The sequence below is a fragment of the Bombina bombina genome, chromosome 1 (assembly GCF_027579735.1).
Source record: "Bombina bombina isolate aBomBom1 chromosome 1, aBomBom1.pri, whole genome shotgun sequence".
In the NCBI taxonomy this organism is placed as follows: Eukaryota; Metazoa; Chordata; class Amphibia; order Anura; family Bombinatoridae; genus Bombina; species Bombina bombina.
This window is the reverse complement of record NC_069499.1, coordinates 47,286,628-47,308,826: the sequence shown is the minus strand read 5'-3', so window position 1 is coordinate 47,308,826 and position 22,199 is coordinate 47,286,628. Positions and strand designations below refer to the sequence as shown.

Sequence of the window (22,199 nt, the reverse complement as noted above, 5' to 3'; positions counted from 1 at the left end):
TTTATGTGCAGCCACCAATAACCAGCTAGCTCCCAGTAGTGCATTGCTGCTCCTGAGCATACTTTTTTAACAAAAGATACCAAGAGAACAAAATGAATTGGATAATAGAAGTACATTTTGGAAAAGTTGTTTAAAATGGCTTGGTCTATCTGAGTCATGCACTATAAATTTAGTATTTATGTCCCCTTTTAAGCTAGCATTTATCAAACCCTCAAGTCAATGCCCTGGTCAACTGTTAAGTGCTATTATTGTGTAGTAGAATCATCTAGAGCAACAGCAGTGCACAGCACGCACCATGCCAAGCATCGGCTGGAGGTGGGCGCACAGCACGCACCATGCCAAGCATCGGCTGGAGGTGGGCGCACAGCACGCACCTTGCCAAGCATCGGCTGGAGGTGGGCGCACAGCACGCACCATGCCAAGCATCGGCTGGAGGTGGGCGCACAGCACGCACCTTGCCAAGCATCGGCTGGAGGTGGGCGCACAGCACGCACCTTGCCAAGCATCGGCTGGAGGTGGGCGCACAGCACGCACCTTGCCAAGCATCGGCTGGAGGTGGGCGCACAGCACGCACCTTGCCAAGCATCGGCTGGAGGTGGGCGCACAGCACGCACCTTGCCAAGCATCGGCTGGAGGTGGGCGCACAGCACGCACCATGCCAAGCATCGGCTGGAGGTGGGCGCACAGCACGCACCATGCCAAGCATCGGCTGGAGGTGGGCGCACAGCACGCACCATGCCAAGCATCGGCTGGAGGTGGGCGCACAGCACGCACCATGCCAAGCATCGGCTGGAGGTGGGCGCACAGCACAGTCACTAGACTCTAGTGCAGGGGGGAAAATGTGTTCTCTGGAGTGATGAATCTCACTTCATTATCTGGCAGTCTGATGGAAGAATGTTTCTGTGTTAGATGCCAAAAGAACACTACCTACTGGAATGCAAAGTGCTACTGTAAGGTTGGGTGGGGGAGGGATAATAGTTTGGGCAGGGCCCCTTAGTTCCAGCGAAGGCGGCTCATAATAATTGTAATACCTCTTCCTCTTGAGCCCCCTTAGCTTGTAAAACTAAGAGCCCATCTGTTTTGTAGATCACCTTCATGAGACCTGGTTTACAACCGTGCAACAAACTAACCATTTGTCCCCTATAAATGCTTCCCTGCATAACATAGCTTTGTTTCTAGCGCTGCAGAATCTGTTGTCGCTCTGCAAATAACTTAATAATAATGCTACAGGATATAAAGACGGGTAATTGGGCACTTCCAACTTAATCAACTTTGTGCCTTTCAGCAGGACTGTGCCCCTGTGTACCAAGTAAATCTGTGACATGGTTTGCTGTGGAGGTACTTGACTGTACAAATGCCCTTTTACCTGAATAGGCACAAATTCCCACAGACACACTCCAACATCTTGTGCCTATAATGGCTACAAAAGAAGGGGGCACCATATTAATGCCCATGATTTTGCTGTGGGATGTCCAACAAGCTCATATAGGTGTTATGGTCCGTTTGGCCATTGAATATTGCATCAGTATATTGGTTATATATCACTTGGCTTTATATAGCCGTTTCTTTTTAGTATATTCAGAAATACTATATACTATGCAAGCGTAACTCTAGGGGGCGCTAGAAGAAAAATATCATTTTTTAAAAAAGGCCAACCAAGGCCTAATATAAATATAGATGTATTACAACAATCTGTAGGATAAAACTGAAGTATAGTAAAAACAATAAACATAAAAATATAAAATGATCAGATAATAATGTATAAAGACAAAATAATAATGACAATTACAGAAAAAATGAGACATGGACTCTCATCAAATGTGATGAGATCAATATAAACAGAAAATGCAGCTTAATACTATTTATTATATATTGTTTTAAGTCTCTAATAAGTTCTTATCTGTATGTGATATTGATGCTCAGACAGTCCCAAGATTAGGAGGGCACTTCAGAGGTTTATTAGTCCTCCTGGGTAGCACATATATAAGATTCTCCCTTAGATCCAGAAGTCAGCTCCTTGTCACAAAACCAGTCTGGGTAAATATTCTCTCTGTGCAAAGAAAATCACAAAGACAAGGGCGCCTCCTCGTGTGATACAGTTTGGACAAATGTAAAAAAAGGTTTATAATCACAAGTAAAGCAGCACTCTGTTGTGCTTATAGAGGCAGACTGGGAGTTCACAGTGTCCCAGTTCACTGACCAAGGCAGTGCAACAAATCACTCCAGGGTAGATTTCAATCAAGCTCAGGAGAAGCCTGAGGAAACAGACAGAGATCTGAGAAACTTGTTGCTTGTTTATCCATTGTTACGGTCACATTTGTGACATTTTATATTGTATTTTACTGCACCATTAAACTATGGTATTTTAACTCTTTGCTGAGAGCCTGAGCTTGATTGAAATCTACCCTGGAGTTATTTGTTGCACTGCCTTGGTCAGTGAACTGGGACACTGTGAACTCCCAGTCTGCCTCTATAAGCACAACAGAGTGCTGCTTTACTTGTGAGTATAAAATCTGTATTCACCTTTTTTTACATTTGTCCAAACTGTATCACACGAGGAGGCGCCCTTTGTGATTTTCTTTGCACAGAGAGAGTACATGTCCTCAGAAAGATTGGGACACATGCAGGAATGGTTAGCACTTTTACTTTACAGCACTGCTCCGCATTAGACTTTTTTCCTTAAAGTGAATGTAAATTTTGATGCTTAAGTGCCCGGGTTTTTAAAAATTCTATTAAAAACAGGGGCACTTTAATTCATCAAAATTTACATTTCAGTCCTGTTGTGAAAAAAAACTTATCTTTTAAACTTGACAGCTGCTCCAGCTTCCTCCACCCGTCGCAAAGCCTCTTCCTGGGTCTAAAATGATGAATCCGGCTTCCTCCAATCACAGCATTGAATCACACCGATTCCCCCGGGGGGGAGCCGTGATTGGAGGATGACCTATCCATCATTTCTGACATCAGAAATGGCTTGACACGACCGGAGGAAGCTGCTGTCAAGTTTAAAAGGTAAGTGTTTTTTTTTTTTTTTTTTTTTTTTTTTTTCTTCACAACGAGTGAAATGTAAATTTTGATGAATTAAAGTGCCCCTGTTTTTAATAAAAATTTTAAAAACCGGGCACTTTAGCATCAAAATTGACATTCACTTTAACACAGTGCATCCAGGGCAAAGTGCTGTTAGAATAGAACCTTCAAATATGGAGCAGTGCATTTATTGTTGACGTTCTCTCAGTAAGAAAATCTCTTTGCAGAAAGTGAAGAAAAGTTCTGCCTCTGGGTAACTTATGAAGCTAAACTGCCGGTATTATCAGAAACCTCACTGTCCTCTTGTGTTTTGCGTTGCAATTGTATTGAAACCCTTACCCATGGCAGAGATTCACTAACATCAAGCAAACATCCAAGGTTCCTGGTTTCAAACACTAATCATTCTCAAAGGAGTACTGGAATTGATTTTGTTCTATGGACCAGCAGTATCGTTGTAACTGAGTGTAATGTTTGGCCAATTTTAAAATTATAGTAAATACAACCGGTGGGTGTAAACCTCTTTCTGAAGTGTTCCATGGACTTATTTAAAAGAGAATGTAATTTATTATCTAGGTCTAGAAAGAATAGAATATGCAGCAGCCAACCCTAAAATCCAGTCCTTATGCCTTTCACAAGAGTAGCATTACTTCATTAGTTCTGCTAGATGGGATTCCAACTTGACTGCTATTGCTTCATTTGTCTGTAGTAGATGCAGCATTGTGAAAGGCAATCTCAATACCTGGCAGTGTTGCCTCTACTGTGATTCTGATCCATTTCATCTAATGGGACGTAAAAGTACACTTATATTTTATGTATTTATGGGTTTGACCTCTACAGCAAGGTTAACAGATATGTTGCTCTGTGAACCAGTGATGAGAAGCATACCTACGTAGCGACCAATCCCCAGCTATCTCCTTCGTAGTGGAAGTACATTGCTGCTCTGGAGGTGTCTTTGCAATGGTTAAAGGATCAGTCAACACCAAAAATATTATTGTGTAAAATGATAATCACCCTTTATTTACCATTCCCCAGTTTTGCATAACTAAAACTGTTATATTCATATACTTTACATCTATGATTACCTTGTAACTATGCTTGTGCCGACTGCTCCCTTATTCCAGATCTTTTGACAGACTTGCATTTCAGGCAATTAGTGCTGACTAAATAACACCACTAGAATGAGCACAATGTGTGTATATATAGCACACGTGAACAAACAATAGCTATTTACAGCCAGACTGTGAGATAAGAGATGGACTTCAGAGTCTTAGAAATCAGCATATTCGCCTACCTAGGTTTAGCCTTTAACAAAAAAAATACCAATAGAAAAAAGCAAATTTGATGATAAATGTAAATTGGAAAATTGTTTAAAATTGCATGCGCTATTTGAATAATGAAAGTTTAATTTGGACTTTACTGTCCCTTTAACACAGAGCATTTTATCATTGCACAGTTGCTTGCATATAACGCATAGCATTGTACTTTTACACATTTATGTCATTTTAAATCAGGTTAACCTTGAATTGGCCATTTTGATGATAAATGGTTTCTGTGATTTAGTAATGTATTCTCTTTATTGATAGGTACAATGGCTGCCTCCCCAATGGAGACAGAGGAAGAAGGAAAAGCAGGTTTGCACTTTATAAACGTCCCAGATCTAACGGAGTTCGAGCCAGCACAGTGCATGTGATTTCCACTCCACAGGACTCCAAGGTAGGTAACATCTATACTGCAGAAAATACAGCTAAAATCTTGTACTATTCATTGTTTTGTTTTATTTATTTGCAAAGTTGTACTTAAAGGGACATTATAGTAAAAAATGACATGCTCTAATTACAGCACTAGTTGTGCATCTGAGTTGTGCAACTAGCATTGTTGATTGGATCAGTGGAACTTTACACTCTGGACCAGCAGTGCTATGTGAGTCCCGAGCGATATTTCTACTGTGTATTTTACCCCTTTTATGGGGGTTAAAGGGACAGTATACACTCATTTTCATATAACTGCATGTAATAGACACTACTATAAAGAATAAGACGCACAGATACTGATATAAAAATCCAGTATAAAACTGTTTAAAATCTTACTTAGAAGCTGTCAGTTTAGCTCTGTTGAAAAGGCAGTTGGAAAGCCCACTGTAAGTGGGAAATAAGACACTCCCCCCTCCCCCTTCTTTTGCATATGAAAAGACCCTTTACACAAACAGGAGCAAGCTGGAGAAGGTATCTGTCGGTATTCACATAAAACTTTGGTTAAGAGTCTGAAAATCAGAGCAATGTTATTTAAAAATAAGCAAAACTATACATTTAAAAAACCAAAACTTTATGGGCTATATAAATAGATCATCTACAAAACATTTTATGAAAGGAAAAAATGAGTGTATAATGTCTTTTTAAACACACATTAGTGTAGGATCGATAGTCTTAAAATGACACGCCCTAACGCCGGGCTTGACCTGGCTCCTAACTTTTTAAATTCTACATATAGCTATATGCAAATGCCATTGTCTGGCTCCTAAATATTCTTATTTGCTCCTAAATTTTACAACAGATTTGTCTGCTATAACAGATTAGAGGCTGTAAAGTGTTTAGCTATAATGGGCCTTTTAGATCTTATTTTTTATCACTGAAAGATATGATCAGATATGTTTAAACATGTTCTGACTAGGTTTGTTTTTAAAGGGGTGGGGTTGTGTGTGAAATAAGTTGTTTAAAGGGACAGTAAAGCCAAAATTAAGCTTTCATTGTTTAGATAAAGCATGCAATCTTAAAGGGACAGTACACTGTAAAATTGTTTTTATATGAATGTATTTTCAATGACTTGTTATACCAGCTGCAGAGAATAAAATTTATGAGAAATTGCATTTTCTGTTTATTTGTGTATATGAAGTAGCTGGTTTTGTGCTTCTAAACCACAGCCTATTGAAATGGGTTGAGTTTCAGGTAATATCAGATCTCATTATGTTATCACTTTGTGTACACAGACTTGCTTCCTTATCTTATATTTGTCTAGAAAACCAAAGCTCAATACTTAGAGAGAACAATGGAAAATTATCATTTTATTACTTTAATATCATGCCCCCCACTGAGAGTGTAATCTCTTCTGCTGGCTGTGTTTACTTAGGCTTGTCAATAGAATATACTCCAGTATAGAAACTTTCAGTATAGGTTGGGATACCACAAGCTAAAGGGACAGTCAACACCAGAATTTTTGTTGTTTAAAAAGATAGATAATCCCTTTATTACCCGTTCCCCAGTTTTGCACAACCAACACAGTTATATTAATATACTTTTTACCTCTTTAATTATCTTGTATCTAAGCTTCTGCTGACTGCCCCCTTATTTCAGTTCTTTTGATAGACATGCAGTTTAGCCAATCAGTGCTCAGTCCTAGGTCACTTTACGTGCATGAGCTCAATGTTATCTATATGAAACATGTGAACTAATGCCCTCTAGTGGTCAAAATGCATTCAGATTAGAGGCAGTCTTCAAGGTCTAAGAAATTAGCATATGAACCTCCTAGTTTTAGCTTTCAACTAAGAATACCAAGAGAACAAAGCAAAATTGGTGATAAAAGTAAATTGGGAAGTTGTTTAAAATTGCATGCCCTATTTAAATCATGAAAGCTTTTTTTGGACTTGACTGTCCCTTAAATCAGCTATTTCAAATGCCAAAAAGGGGTAAAGGAGCTACTTGTAAACAATTTGAAACGCTCCAGCAGGTAAAATGAATCATTGGGAACAATTTAAAGGGGAGAAAATGTATGGGTGAACTTTCCTTTTAATCGAGTTTGCAATTTACTTCTGTTATCAAAGTTTGCTTTTTTTTTCTTGATAACCTTTTGTTGAAGATTATATTAAGGTTGGCTTAAAGGACCTCTTGATTGTGCATGCATCTTTATCACCCTATGGCAGCAGTGTTTGCAATAATATATCTAACATTGCTACAGACAGTGCTGCCATAGGGTGATAGACGCATGCACACTCAAGAGGTCCTTTAAGCCTACATTAAAAGGATAGTAAACCCAGATATTTTCTTTCATGATTCAGATAGCGCATGCAACTTTAAGCAGATTTCTAATTTTGTCCTATTTATTTTCTTTGTTCATCTTTTTTTGAAAATCAGGAATGAAAGCTTTGGAGCTGGCCGACTTTTGGTTTAGTACCCTGGATAGGGCTTGTTGATTGGTGGCTACATTTAGCCATCCAATCAGCAAGTGAAACCCAGGTTCTAAACCTAAAATGGGCCGGCTCCAAAGCTTTTATTCCTGCTTTTTCAAATAAAGAGAACGAAGAAAAAGGAATAGGAGTAAATTAGAAAGTTGCTTAAAATTGCATGCTCTGTCTGAATCATGAAAAATAAAATATGGCTTTAGTATCTTCAACAAAGGTTATCAAGAAAATAAAGCAAAATTCGTAATAGAAGTAAACTGGAAAAGTTCTTAAAGTTACCTGCTATATCTAAAGCAGTTTAATTTTGTCTGTGCTGTCACGCTAAGATCTGACATTTGGTAATTAGCTGTAGTTTAGTTTTACGGCTTGAGGGGATCAACAGATTATTGGTGAACAAATGACTATAGATGTTCTTTTAAAGCACTTCTTCATAGGCAGGATACTTGTTAAACGGACACTGAACCCAAATTTTTTCTTTTGTGATTCAGATAGAGCATGCAATTTTAAGCAACTTTCTAATTTACACCTATTAATGTTTCTTCTTTCTCTTGCTATCTTTATTTGAAAGAGAATGTATCTAAGCTGTTTTTTGGTTCCGAACTCTGGACAGCACTTTTTTATTGGTAGATTAATTTATCCACCAATCAGCAAGAACAACCCAGGTTGTTCACCAAAAATGGGCCGGCATCTAAACTTACATTCTTGCATTTCAAATAAAGATACCAAGAGAATGAAGAAAATTTGATATTAGGAGTAAATTAGTAAGTTGCTTAAAATGTCATGCTCTATCTGAATCCCAAAAGAAAAACATTTGTGTTCAGTGTCCCTTTTTTAAAGAACAAAAGAAACTCTTTCAAGGATGGTGCATTCTTATTGTATACAGGCTGTATATACAACTGCAGTATAATGGTTTCCTCTGCATCACTTGAGTTAACCAGAATATTTAGTAAAATATGCAGAAATCTTTAAACTGCATTTGAACAGAGCTCTAGCGTTTGAGAGATTGATCTTCCCCTCTTCCATCACGAACAAAAGCAAATATGAACGTATTAAATGAGCCATGAACTTATATGAACTTAGAAGCATTTTATTGTCAGACTTGGTTTCTTTACCCTCAGTCCTTTTGTCAGGAAAAAAACTGCTTGCGTCTGAGCAGAAGACATGTCTGGACCCTTTTTATATTAAGGATATCTTATTGTAATTTTAAATAAACAGTCTTTGTTGCGTTGCATGCCTTTTTCACTACCATCATTCTCTTACAAATCAAAATCTGTGTTTTTTTTTTGTTATTGGTGCCAATAGTTTTCAATAATCGGTTAAAGGCACAGTAAAGTCAGAATTAAACTTTAATTATTCAGACAGAGCATACAATTTTAAATAACTTTCCAAATTACTCATTGTCTAGTTTGCTTTCCTCTTGGTGTCCTTTGTTGGAAAGCATACTTAGGTAGGCTCAGGAGCCGCAGTGCACTACTGAGCTAGCTGCTGATTGGTAGTAGCACATATATCTTTTGTCATTGGCTCACCCGGTGCAATCAGCTAGCTCCCAGTAATGCATTGCGGCTCCTTCAACAGAGGATTCCAGCAAAATGAAGCATATTTGATAATAGAAGTAAATTGGAAAGTTGTTTAATTGTATTTCCTGATTCATAATTTTGGGTTTCATGTCCCTCTAAATTAGAATATGCTCTGTACTAGACCTGTGTAGGATGGCATTTGGTGATCAATCCATGTGACAAGTTACCCCAAAGCTTAAGTTTCAACCTGTAGACTATAAGCTCTTCGGAGCAAGACCCTCCTTCTTTACTAGTTTTGTTTAGTCTGTTATGTTTTTGTATCTTATCACAAATCTTTGTCATTGTATACCAGTATCTCTCTATACCCAGCCCTACGGAATATTGCGGCACTATTCAAATAAATGATGATGGTAATGATTCTCCTGCTTGGAGACAAATTGTAGTGCAGATTTCACAGGGGCTGAACTCACTGATATATATATATATATATATATATATATATATAACTCCACAGCACTCTGAGATCTCTTATTTCTGTATCTGAGGGAGAGACAAGCCCAGTGTAATAAAGCAATGCATGTTATGAGATTTTTGTTACACTTACACTTTGTTCTTTGAATTTTATATTACTTAACACTTCAGATTGGGTCCTTTCAGTATTAATACATTTAAGCTTTTTGAAAGTTTGTGTTTAACAAATTAGGATCATACTTTGTATATTTCTGTTTGTCTTTTACAACTTACATTGCAGTTGGTATTTGCTATATCGTAAAATAAAACACGGCTTTAGAAAGGAGAGACAGGAGAGTTCCCAGGGTATGTCTGAAGCTCTCACAAGCATGCTGTTAGCATTGTAAACAAGCTGGTTTCACTGACTGGTGGATTGCGCACAATTTACAATATACTTTATTTAACTAACAGAAAAGTAATAATACTAAACTAGAAGCAAAAGCAAGTTAAATTGTAGTCCTAGCATTTCACTTTAATTTGTAGTTGATGCAAACTGAGCCTTAATGTCAGCCCCAGGTGTTTTCCAGTTACCTTCTACTCCCTTGTGAAATTGTATATCCTAGAGAGATTAATTACTTTCTATGGAAGGCATCTCTCTGGGACTTCCAGGTTACGTCTGTTTTCTTCTAGAATTCAGTGAGTTTAGCCCCTGGGAAGTCTGCACTATGATTTCTCTCCAAATTAGAGAATCTTTGCTTATTGGGCCCATAGAAAGTATTGAAATTCTCTGGGGAAACTGAAGCTGTATTTCTTCTATGTAAAATAAAACAAAATAAAGTGCAATGTAATTTTGTAAAAGGTACACATAAATATACAAAGTATGATCCTAATTTGTTAAAGTTGCACAAACTGTGAAAGCATAATCACAATCCTAAATACACTGGTGTATACAAAATAGTACAAAGTTTAAATATAATAAAAAAGTAATATAAAATACAAAGTATAAATGCCACGGAACTGTCATCATGCAGTGCTATATTGCACCGGGCTTGTCTGCCTTTTAAGAATTTTACTAGGGATCTCGCAGTGCTGGAGGATTGTTATAGATCTCTCCTCAGCAGAGGGCTTTAGGTCATCAGGCCTTTTAGTATTTTAGTTTGTATTATTGTCTTATTTTTGGTATTCTCTTAATTCCTATTCGATTACTAGCAGGTATATTGTTTATCCCTTTGTGAAAGATGAATCCGCTACCCATATATACTTCATCAACATATCAGATTAGTATTGACTTATTTTAGGTAGGCTTCGCTATAGTTGTGCTTCAGCCTGAAGTGTTTCCTTCATCTAGTTATTCTGGGACTAATCTCTACCCTCATGTACATATGTTTCCCCATGATTTTTCTTAGAGGATTCTTTAAAGGGACAGTCTACTTTAAAATGTTTATCCCTTTATTACCTATTCCCCAGATTTGCATAATCAACACTGTTCTATTAATCTTTCAGTGATTTCATCTTTTTACCTCTGATTACCTTGTATCTAATCCTCTGCACACTGCCCCTTGTCTCAGTGCTTTTAACAAACTTGCATTTTAGCTAATCAGGGCTGTTCCTGCATAGCCATTATCATTCTCAACTGGAGTATGCCCAATGTTATCTATATGGCACACATGAACTAGCACAGCCTGACTGTAAAAAGCTGATTAAAAGCACTGAGATAAGGGGTGGCCTGCAGGGGCTTAGACAGGCATATTTAACCACTTGAGTGCTAACGATGGCTCTGAGCCGTTGCAGATTGTCAGGTGCTAACGACGACTCAGAGCTGTCACTAGCACTCTCCCACCTTGAGGGAGATCTGGGGGCTTCCACCCGCCCCTACCTCGGCGATCGGGCCTGTATAGTGACGGGCATCACTGGGGCTTCACGTTTTGCGTGATGACGTCACCACACAACTTTATTGAAAAATTACGACAAGTAATAGGGAAAGGGGGCATGCTGCTTAGAAGCCTGCATCTCTGGCATCTAAGCAGCTACAGACCCCTAAGACCCACTGTTGGAAAAATAACATTTCGAACAGTAGAATTATTGGAGAACTGAAAAAAATCTTTCTTTCTCTCCTTAGCACTCAAAGGGTTAAAGGTTATAAAGTATATTGATATAACTGTTGGTTATGCAAAGCTGGGGAGTGGGTTGTATATTTGTAAGAAATAAATAATACCAATCGGCAAGAACAAACCCAGATTGTTCACCAAAAATGGGCCGGCATCTAAACTTACATTCTTGTATTTCAAACTTACAATCTTGTTTTTCAAATAAAGATACCAAGAGAATGAAGATAGTTTTGATAATATGAGTAAATTAGAAAGTTGCTTGAAATTTCATTCTTTATCTAAATCACGAAAGAAAAAATGTGGGCTCGGTGTGCCTTTTTGTTCTTCATGTATTGAAAGAACTTTGTGTTATAGGGATAGACTTTTTGATCATGAGCCACCGTTTGCTAAGCTAGATGTTGTTCAGGTGCCTCCTGTTTCAGATATGCCACAGCTTTCTCCTCAAGCGTCCCAATCTTTTTCGTCTACACATGCAGTGCCCTGTATTTCCTCTCATGCTCTGGTAGGAGTTTTTGCAAGACATTGATACCCAGGTATCCTTTGTGGTATCTGAGGCGCTGTCTGCTTTTCCCATGCTGCAGGGAAAGCGCAAACTGACATTTTAAAGAATCAGTGTGTAAGGTTTCTGATCCAGTTGTGGCTACTCGCGGTACTCCATCTCAGAAGTCTGAGGAGGAGGATACCTCGGTAGCATCTGAGGGTTAAATCTCAGACTCAGTGTAATTCCTTCTTCTGATGCTGAAGTTTTGGCTACCTTGGACGACTCTGATATGACTCTCATAGTCAACCCTAAGAAGTCTAGTAAACTGTACAGGTACTTTGATGTTCCCTCCACGGTGGAGGTATTTCCTGTACCAGACCGTGCTTCAGAGATTATTGCACGGGAGTGGGAGAGACCTGGAATTCCTTTTTCTCTATCTCTCATTTTTAAGAAGATGTTTCCTATAGCTGACGCCGTTAGGGAGTCATGGCAGATGGTTCCTAAGGTGGAAGGGGCGATCTCCACCTTGACTGAGAACCACTATTCCCATAGAGGATAGTTGTTCCTTTAAGGATCCAATGGATAAGAAATTGGAGGCATTGCTAAAGAAAATTTATGTTCACCAGGGTCTCCAATGGCACCCTGCGGTGTGTATTGCTACTGTCACCAGTGACGTAACCTATGGTTTGATGCCTTGTCTGAATCTATTCAGACGGATACCCCTCTTAAGGAGATCAAAGACAGGATCAAGGCTCTAAAATTGGCCAATTCCTTTATCACAGATGCTTCCCTACAAGTCCTTAAGTTGGGAGCCAAAATGTCTGGTTTTGCCATACTAGCTCGCAGATCATTATGGTTGATATCCTGGTCTGCGGATGTTTCATCTAAGTCCAAGCTCTTGGCGATCCCCTACAAGGGTAAGACCTTGTTTGGGCCTGGGTTGGCTGAAATAATTTCATATGTTACAGGAGGAAAGGGATCTTTTCTTCCTCAGGATAAGAAGAATAAGCAGAAAGGACGTCAGAATAATTTTCGTTTCTTTCGAAACTACAGAGGTAAGCCTTCCTCTCCCTCTTCTAAGCAGGAACAGTCCGTCTTTTTGGAAGCCCAATCAGTCTTGGAACAAAGGGAAGCAATCTAAGAAACCCTCAACTAATTCCAAGTCAGCATGAAGGGTTGGCCCCCGATTCGGGAGCGGATCCAGTAGGGGGCAGACTTTCGCTATTAGCTCAAGCCTGGATGTCCCAGACCCCTGGGCAGTGGACATCGTATCCCAGGGGTACAAACTAGAGTTAAAGACTTTTCCTCCCAGAGGCAGGTTCCTTCTCAAAATTATCTGCAGACCAGATAAAAAGAGAGGCGTTCTTAAATTGTGTCCAAGATCTTTCCGCCCTGGAAATAGTTCCAGTCCCATCACAGAAACAGGGTCTGGGATTCTTCTCCAATCTGTTCGTGGTTCCCAAAAAAGAGGAAACATTCAGGCCAATTTTAGACATGAAATGTCTAAACAAGTTCCTCGGAGTACAGTCATTCAAAATGGAGACACTACGTTCCATTCTTCCCTTGGTCCAAGAGTGTCAGTTCATGACGACCATAGACCTAAAGGATGTGTACCTTCATGTTCCCATTCACAAGGATCATCACAAGTTTCTGAGATTCGCTTTCCTGGACAAGCACTTTCAGTTTGTGGCTCTTCCATTTGGCCTTGCCACAGCTCCCAGAATTTTCTCAAAGGTTCTGGGGGCTCTGTTGGTGTTAATCCGGTCTCGGAGTTTTGCAGTGGCGCCCTATCTTGATGACATTCTGGTTTAGGCACCGTCCTTTCAACAAGCAAGCTCTCACACAGATCTTGTTGTCCTTTCTTCACTCCCACGGATGGAAGATGAATTTGGGAAAAAGTTCTCTGATCCCAGCTACAAGGGTAGTGTTCTTAGGAACCATAATAGATTCTCTATCAATGAAGATAATTTTGACAGATGTCAGAGTCCAAGATTTTCGACTCTTGCCTTGCCCTTCAGTCCTCTCCTTGGCCGTCAGCGGCACGTTTGAGCCTATGCATTCTTTAGATATTAAGATGTTATCTTGGAAGGCTTTGTTTCTTGTTGCTATTTCTACTGCTATGAGAATCTCTGAACTCTCTGCGCTGCAGTGTGATTTCCCCTTATCTTTCATTTGGATAAGGTGGTTCTGCGTACTAAGTTAGGTTTCCTTCCTAAAGTTGTGTCGGACAGGAATATTAATCAGGAAATTGTTGTTCCTCCTTTGTGTTCTAATCCTTCTTCTCATAAGGAGCGTTTGCTGCACAACCTAGCTGTTGTGCGTGCGCTGAAATTCTACTTGCAGACGACTAAGGACTTTCGCCAGCCTTCTGCTTTGAGCAAATGTAAGCAAGGTAAATAGTACTGAATACAAGAAACCAAACTACACTATAACAACTATCTCCTGAAGTGGATAGTTAAAAACTTAAACTAAAAAAACCTTACAGAGTGAGTGCTAATAAGTATCAGCTAAAGGTAAATATGGAATAAATGACACGATCACTACTTGCTAAATTCAAAGCATACAACAGTATTTAATTGGTTCTTTTAAAACATATTTGCTAAAAAAGGCAGTATTTAAAACACAAGTTATTTTTATCTTCTAAAAATACAATCCTAAAATTACAATTCATATAGAATAACAATATAGAGTGCGCACTCTTATGAGCATGTAAAACCAAACCTCTGTAGTTTAAATGAATTGGGGCTGTAGCCACAAATAAGTAATGTTATTATTGATCCTTATTTGAAGGATTGCAAAAAGATATGGCTCGTACCTTCTGCTCTGAAATGCCACTTTTATTATGTGTTTATACTTGCACTTTGTGTTAGCATCCAACACTTTAAACTCTCCTGTATGCAGCTTGTTGTCTGTGTTTTCTGTTACCTCTTTCCCCAGGTTCCTTTATGCAGTCAGAATCTCCTTAGGACTGAAAGGTTACTGTGTTAGCAGCTTTTTTCATCCGGTCCCTAATTGTGTAGGTGATCCGGTCTGTAATCACAGCTTAGGAGTCATTCCAGAAAGACACAATAGTTTTCTTTAAGCAGTATTTTTTATTTGTTGCAGTCTCTAGCACTATTAAACTAGTGCCTGAAAGGAGTTCAATCAGAATGAATTCGTTTTTTTTTTTTTTGCTCCTTGTAGATCCTTGTAACAAACAGTGTTTGTGCTCTAAAAGGAAAACTGTCCAACATCAGTTAATCAATTTCAACTAGTTTCAGCCTTGTGCAGGCCTTTCTCTTCTCTGTCTGTTTCTCTGGGAAACGCAAGGGTCACAAAGCTACGGCTACTTCTTTCGCTTTGGCTGAAGAGTATAATTGTTTGGCCTAGGAAACTGCTGAACAGCAGCCTCCTGAGAGAGTTACAGCTCATTCCACGAGGGCTGTTTCTTCTTCCTGGGCCTTCAAAAATGAAGCTTCTGTGGATCAGATTTGCAAGGTGGCAACTTGGTCCCTTTACATTTACTAAGTTTGATACTTTTGCCTCAGCGGAGGCTTCTTTTGGGAGACAGGTTCTTTAAGCAGTGGTGCCTTCCGTTTAGGTTACCTGTCTTGTCCCTCCCTTATCTGTCCTCTGGCTTGGGTATTGATTCCCAACAGTAATTGATGATGATCCATGGACTCACCGTGTCATTAAAAAGAAAACAAAATTTACGCTTACCTGATAAATTTTATTTCTTGACACAGTGAGTCCACGGCCCTCACAGTGATATTCCCAACCGTAATTGATGATTATCTGTGGACTCACCATGTCAAGAAAGAAATAAATTTATCAGGTAAGCATACATTTTATTACCCATTCCCCAATTTTGCATAACCAACATGGTTCTATTAATATACTTTTGGGGGCTTGATTTTATATACTGCCTTTGGTGTCCAGCAAGTTAAAAACGCCCCTACTTTTGGCGCCACAGGGGGTGCGATATGATTGGCTACGGCATGATTCGTCATTTTACACAGAAATAAGACTGTGTTGAGGGCGGAGGAACGGCATAATGTATAACCAAACGAAAGCGTAATTTATATAATTTAGCATTTACAATGATTTTGATAATTGCAAGTGCCCTTTTACTTTTTTTTAATTACAAATATTGAGATAATCGTTAAACTTCACAATCACTTTAAAGGGACACTGTACCCAATTTTTTTCTTTTGTAATTCAGAAAGAGCATGCAACTTTCTCCAACATAGGTGTGTCCGGTCCACGGCGTCATCCTTACTTGTGGGATATTCTCCTCCCCAACAGGAAATGGCAAAGAGCCCAGCAAAGCTGGTCACATGATCCCTCCTAGGCTCCGCCTACCCCAGTCATTCTCTTTGCCGTTGTACAGGCAACATCTCCACGGAGATGGCTTAGAGTTTTTTAGTGTTTAACTGTAGTTTTTATTATTCAATCAAGAGTTTGTTATTTTGAAATAGTGCTGGTATGTACTATTTACTCAGAAACAGAAAAGAGATGAAGATTTCTGTTTGTATGAGGAAAATGATTTTAGCAACCGTAACTAAAATCCATGGCTGTTCCACACAGGACTGTTGAGAGCAATTAACTTCAGTTGGGGGAACAGTATGCCGTCTCTTGCTGCTTGAGGTATGACACATTCTAACAAGACGATGTAATGCTGGAAGCTGTCATTTTCCCTATGGGATCCGGTAAGCCATGTTTATTACGATCGTAAATAAGGGCTTCACAAGGGCTTATTAAGACTGTAGACTTTTTTGGGCTAAATCGATTCATTATTAACACATATTTAGCCTTGAGGAATCATTTTATCTGGGTATTTTGATATAATAATATCGGCAGGCACTGTATTAGACACCTTATACCTTAGGGGCTTTCCCAAAGCATAAGCAGAGCCTCATTTTCGCGCCGGTGTGGCGCACTTGTTTTTGAGAGGCATGGCATGCAGTCGCATGTGAGAGGAGCTCTGACACTTAGAAAAGACTTTCTGAAGGTGTCATTTGGTATCGTATTCCCCTTTGGGCTTGGTTGGGTCTCAGCAAAGCAGATACCAGGGACTGTAAAGGGGTTAAAGTTTAAAACGGCTCCGGTTCCGTTATTTTAAGGGTTAAAGCTTCCAAATTTGGTGTGCAATACTTTTAAGGCTTTAAGACACTGTGGTGAAAATTTGGTGAATTTTGCACAATTCCTTCATGTTTTTTCGCAATTGCAGTAATAAAGTGTGTTCAGTTTAAAATTTAAAGTGACAGTAACGGTTTTATTTTAAAACGTTTTTGTACTTTGTTATCAAGTTTATGCCTGTTTAACATGTCTGAACTACCAGATAGACTGTGTTCTGAATGTGGGGAAGCCAGAATTCCTATTCATTTAAATAAATGTGATTTATGTGATAATGACAATGATGCCCAAGATGATTCCTCAAGTGAGGGGAGTAAGCATGGTACTGCATCATTCCCTCCTTCGTCTACACGAGTCTTGCCCACTCAGGAGGCCCCTAGTACATCTAGCGCGCCAATACTCCTTACTATGCAACAATTAACGGCTGTAATGGATAATTCTGTCAAAAACATTTTAGCCCAAATGAACACTTGTCAGCGTAAGCGCGGCTGCTCTGTTTTAGATACTGAAGAGCATGGCAACGCTGATACTAATATCTCTGAAGGGCCCCTAACCCAGTCTGATGGGGCCAGGGAAGTTTTGTCTGAGGGAGAAATTACTGATTCAGGGAACATTTCTCAACAGGCTGAACCTGATGTGATTGCATTTAAATTTAAGTTGGAACATCTCCGCATTCTGCTTAAGGAGGTATTATCCACTCTGGATGATTGTGACAAGTTGGTCATCCCAGAGAAACTATGTAAAATGGACAAGTTCCTAGAGGTGCCGGGGCTCCCAGAAGCTTTTCCTATACCCAAGCGGGTGGCGGACATTGTTAATAAAGAATGGGAAAGGCCCGGTATTCCTTTCGTCCCTCCCCCCATATTTAAAAAATTGTTTCCTTTGGTCGACCCTAGAAAGGACTTATGGCAGACAGTCCCCAAGGTCGAGGGGGCGGTTTCCACTTTAAACAAACGCACCACTATACCCATAGAGGATAGTTGTGCTTTCAAAGATCCTATGGATAAAAAATTAGAAGGTTTGCTTAAAAAGATGTTTGTTCAGCAGGGTTACCTTCTACAACCAATTGCATGCATTGTCCCTGTCGCTACAGCCGCATGTTTCTGGTTCGATGAGCTGATAAAGGCGGTCGATAGTGATTCTCCTCCTTATGAGGAGATTATGGACAGAATCAATGCTCTCAAATTGGCTAATTCTTTCACCCTAGACGCCACTTTGCAATTGGCTAGGTTAGCGGCTAAGAATTCTGGGTTTGCTATTGTGGCGCGCAGAGCGCTTTGGTTGAAATCTTGGTCGGATGCGTCTTCCAAGAACAAGCTACTTAACATTCCTTTCAAGGGGAAAACGCTGTTTGGCCCTGACTTGAAAGAGATTATCTCTGATATCACTGGGGGTAAGGGCCACGCCCTTCCTCAGGATCGGCCTTTCAAGGCAAAAAATAAACCTAATTTTCGTCCCTTTCGTAGAAACGGACCAGCCCGAGGTGCTACGTCCTCTAAGCAAGAGGGTAATACTTCTCAAGCCAAGCCAGCTTGGAGACCAATGCAAGGCTGGAACAAGGGAAAGCAGGCCAAGAAACCTGCCACTGCTACCAAGACTGCATGAAATGTTGGCCCCCGATCCGGGACCGGATCTGGTGGGGGGCAGACTCTCTCTCTTCGCTCAGGCTTGGGCAAGAGATGTTCTGGATCCTTGGGCGCTAGAAATAGTCTCCCAAGGTTATCTTCTGGAATTCAAGGGACTTCCCCCAAGGGGGAGGTTCCACAGGTCTCAGTTGTCTTTAGACCACATAAAAAGACAGGCATTCTTACATTGTGTAGAAGACCTGTTAAAAATGGGAGTGATTCATCCTGTTCCATTAAGAGAACAAGGGATGGGGTTCTACTCCAATCTGTTCATAGTTCCCAAAAAAGAGGGACCGTTCAGACCAATCTTAGATCTCAAGATCTTAAACAAGTTTCTCAAGGTTCCATCGTTCAAGATGGAAACCATTCGAACTATTCTTCCTTCCATCCAGGAAGGTCAATTCATGACCACGGTGGATTTAAAGGATGCGTATCTACATATTCCTATCCACAAGGAACATCATCGGTTCCTAAGGTTCGCATTCCTGGACAAGCATTACCAGTTCGTGGCGCTTCCTTTCGGATTAGCCACTGCTCCAAGGATTTTCACAAAGGTACTAGGGTCCCTTCTAGCTGTGCTAAGACCAAGGGGCATTGCTGTAGTACCTTACTTGGACGACATTCTGATTCAAGCGTCGTCCCTTCCTCAAGCAAAGGCTCACACGGACATCGTCCTGGCCTTTCTCAGATCTCACGGATGGAAAGTGAACGTGGAAAAGAGTTCTCTATCTCCGTCAACAAGGGTTCCCTTCTTGGGAACAATAATAGACTCCTTAGAAATGAGGGTATTTCTGACAGAGGCCAGAAAAACAAAGCTTCTAGACTCTTGTCGGATACTTCATTCCGTTCCTCTTCCTTCCATAGCTCAGTGCATGGAAGTGATCGGGTTGATGGTAGCGGCAATGGACATAGTTCCTTTTGCGCGCATTCATCTAAGACCATTACAACTGTGCATGCTCAGTCAGTGGAATGGGGATTATACAGACTTGTCTCCGAAGATACAAGTAAATCAGAGGACCAGAGACTCACTCCGTTGGTGGCTGTCCCTGGACAACCTGTCACAAGGGATGACATTCCGCAGACCAGAGTGGGTCATTGTCACGACCGACGCCAGTCTGATGGGCTGGGGCGCGGTCTGGGGAGCCCTGAAAGCTCAGGGTCTTTGGTCTCGGGAAGAATCTCTTCTACCGATAAATATTCTGGAACTGAGAGCGATATTCAATACTCTCAAGGCTTGGCCTCAGCTAGCGAGGGCCAAGTTCATACGGTTTCAATCAGACAACATGACAACTGTTGCGTACATCAACCATCAGGGGGGAACAAGGAGTTCTCTAGCGATGGAAGAAGTGACCAAAATCATTCTATGGGCGGAGTCTCACTCCTGCCACCTGTCCGCTATCCACATCCCAGGAGTGGAAAATTGGGAAGCGGATTTTCTGAGTCGTCAGACATTGCATCCGGGGGAGTGGGAACTCCATCCGGAAATCTTTGCCCAAGTCACTCAGCTGTGGGGCATTCCAGACATGGATCTGATGGCCTCTCGTCAGAACTTCAAAGTTCCTTGCTACGGGTCCAGATCCAGGGATCCCAAGGCGGCTCTAGTGGATGCACTAGTAGCACCTTGGACCTTCAAACTAGCTTATGTGTTCCCGCCGTTTCCTCTCATCCCCAGGCTGGTAGCCAGGATCAATCAGGAGAGGGCGTCGGTGATCTTGATAGCTCCTGCGTGGCCACGCAGGACTTGGTATGCAGATCTGGTGAATATGTCATCGGCTCCACCTTGGAAGCTACCTTTGAGACGAGACCTTCTTGTTCAGGGTCCGTTCGAACATCCGAACCTGGTTTCACGCCAGCTGACTGCTTGGAGATTGAACGCTTGATCTTATCGAAGCGAGGGTTCTCAGATTCTGTTATCGATACTCTTGTTCAGGCCAGAAAGCCTGTAACTAGAAAAATTTACCACAAAATTTGGAAAAAATATATCTGTTGGTGTGAATCTAAAGGATTCCCTTGGGACAAGGTTAAGATTCCTAAGATTCTATCCTTCCTTCAAGAAGGATTGGAAAAAGGATTATCTGCAAGTTCCCTGAAGGGACAGATTTCTGCCTTGTCTGTGTTACTTCACAAAAAGCTGGCAGCTGTGCCAGATGTTCAAGCCTTTGTTCAGGCTCTGGTTAGAATTAAGCCTGTTTACAAACCTTTGACTCCTCCTTGGAGTCTCAATTTAGTTCTTTCAGTTCTTCAGGGGGTTCCGTTTGAACCCTTACATTCCGTTGATATTAAGTTATTATCTTGGAAAGTTTTGTTTTTAGTTGCAATCTCTTCTGCTAGAAGAGTTTCAGAATTATCTGCTCTGCAGTGTTCTCCTCCTTATCTGGTGTTCCATGCAGATAAGGTGGTTTTACGTACTAAACCTGGTTTTCTTCCAAAAGTTGTTTCTAACAAAAACATTAACCAGGAGATTATCGTACCTTCTCTGTGTCCGAAACCAGTTTCAAAGAAGGAACGTTTGTTGCACAATTTGGATGTTGTTCGCGCTCTAAAATTCTATTTAGATGCTACAAAGGATTTTAGACAAACATCTTCCTTGTTTGTTGTTTATTCTGGTAAAAGGAGAGGTCAAAAAGCAACTTCTACCTCTCTCTCTTTTTGGATTAAAAGCATCATCAGATTGGCTTACGAGACTGCCGGACGGCAGCCTCCCGAAAGAATCACAGCTCATTCCACTAGGGCTGTGGCTTCCACATGGGCCTTCAAGAACGAGGCTTCTGTTGATCAGATATGTAGGGCAGCGACTTGGTCTTCACTGCACACTTTTACCAAATTTTACAAGTTTGATACTTTTGCTTCTTCTGAGGCTATTTTTGGGAGAAAGGTTTTGCAAGCCGTGGTGCCTTCCATTTAGGTGACCTGATTTGCTCCCTCCCTTCATCCGTGTCCTAAAGCTTTGGTATTGGTTCCCACAAGTAAGGATGACGCCGTGGACCGGACACACCTATGTTGGAGAAAACAGAATTTATGTTTACCTGATAAATTACTTTCTCCAACGGTGTGTCCGGTCCACGGCCCGCCCTGGTTTTTTTAATCAGGTCTGATAATTTATTTTCTTTAACTACAGTCACCACGGTATCATATGGTTTCTCCTATGCAAATATTCCTCCTTAACGTCGGTCGAATGACTGGGGTAGGCGGAGCCTAGGAGGGATCATGTGACCAGCTTTGCTGGGCTCTTTGCCATTTCCTGTTGGGGAGGAGAATATCCCACAAGTAAGGATGACGCCGTGGACCGGACACACCGTTGGAGAAAGTAATTTATCAGGTAAACATAAATTCTGTTTTCTAATTTACTCCTATTAACAATTTTTCTTCGTTCTCTTGCTATCATTATTTGAAAAAGAAGGCATCTAAGCTTTTTTTTTGGGTTTCAATACTCTGGACAGCACTTTTTTATTGGTGGATGGATTTATCCACCAATCAGCAAGGACAACCCAGGTTGTTCACCAAAAATGGACCGGCATCTAAACTTACATTCTTGCATTTCAAATAAAGATACCAAGAGAATGAAGAAAATTTGATAATAGGAGTAAATTAGAAAGTTGCTTAAAATTTCATGCTCAATCTGAATCGCGAAAGAAACATTTTGGGTACAGTGTCCCTTTAAGTAAAACAGTGCTTTGGTCCTCTAGTTTGTCTTTATACAATAATGCT

The 22,199-nt window shown here is 40.5% G+C and overlaps 1 protein-coding gene across 2 annotated transcripts in view; it reads left to right on the top strand.

The window, feature by feature from the left end:
* The window catches only part of PELI2 (pellino E3 ubiquitin protein ligase family member 2), a 78,346-nt gene that overhangs the window by 9,401 nt on the left and 46,746 nt on the right, over positions 1–22,199 (top strand). For both annotated transcript variants that reach the window (XM_053697333.1, XM_053697332.1), the window contains exon 2: positions 4,608–4,737. In XM_053697333.1, coding sequence (XP_053553308.1) covers positions 4,608–4,737 — 130 coding nt within the window. The remainder of the gene's footprint in view (positions 1–4,607; positions 4,738–22,199) is intronic.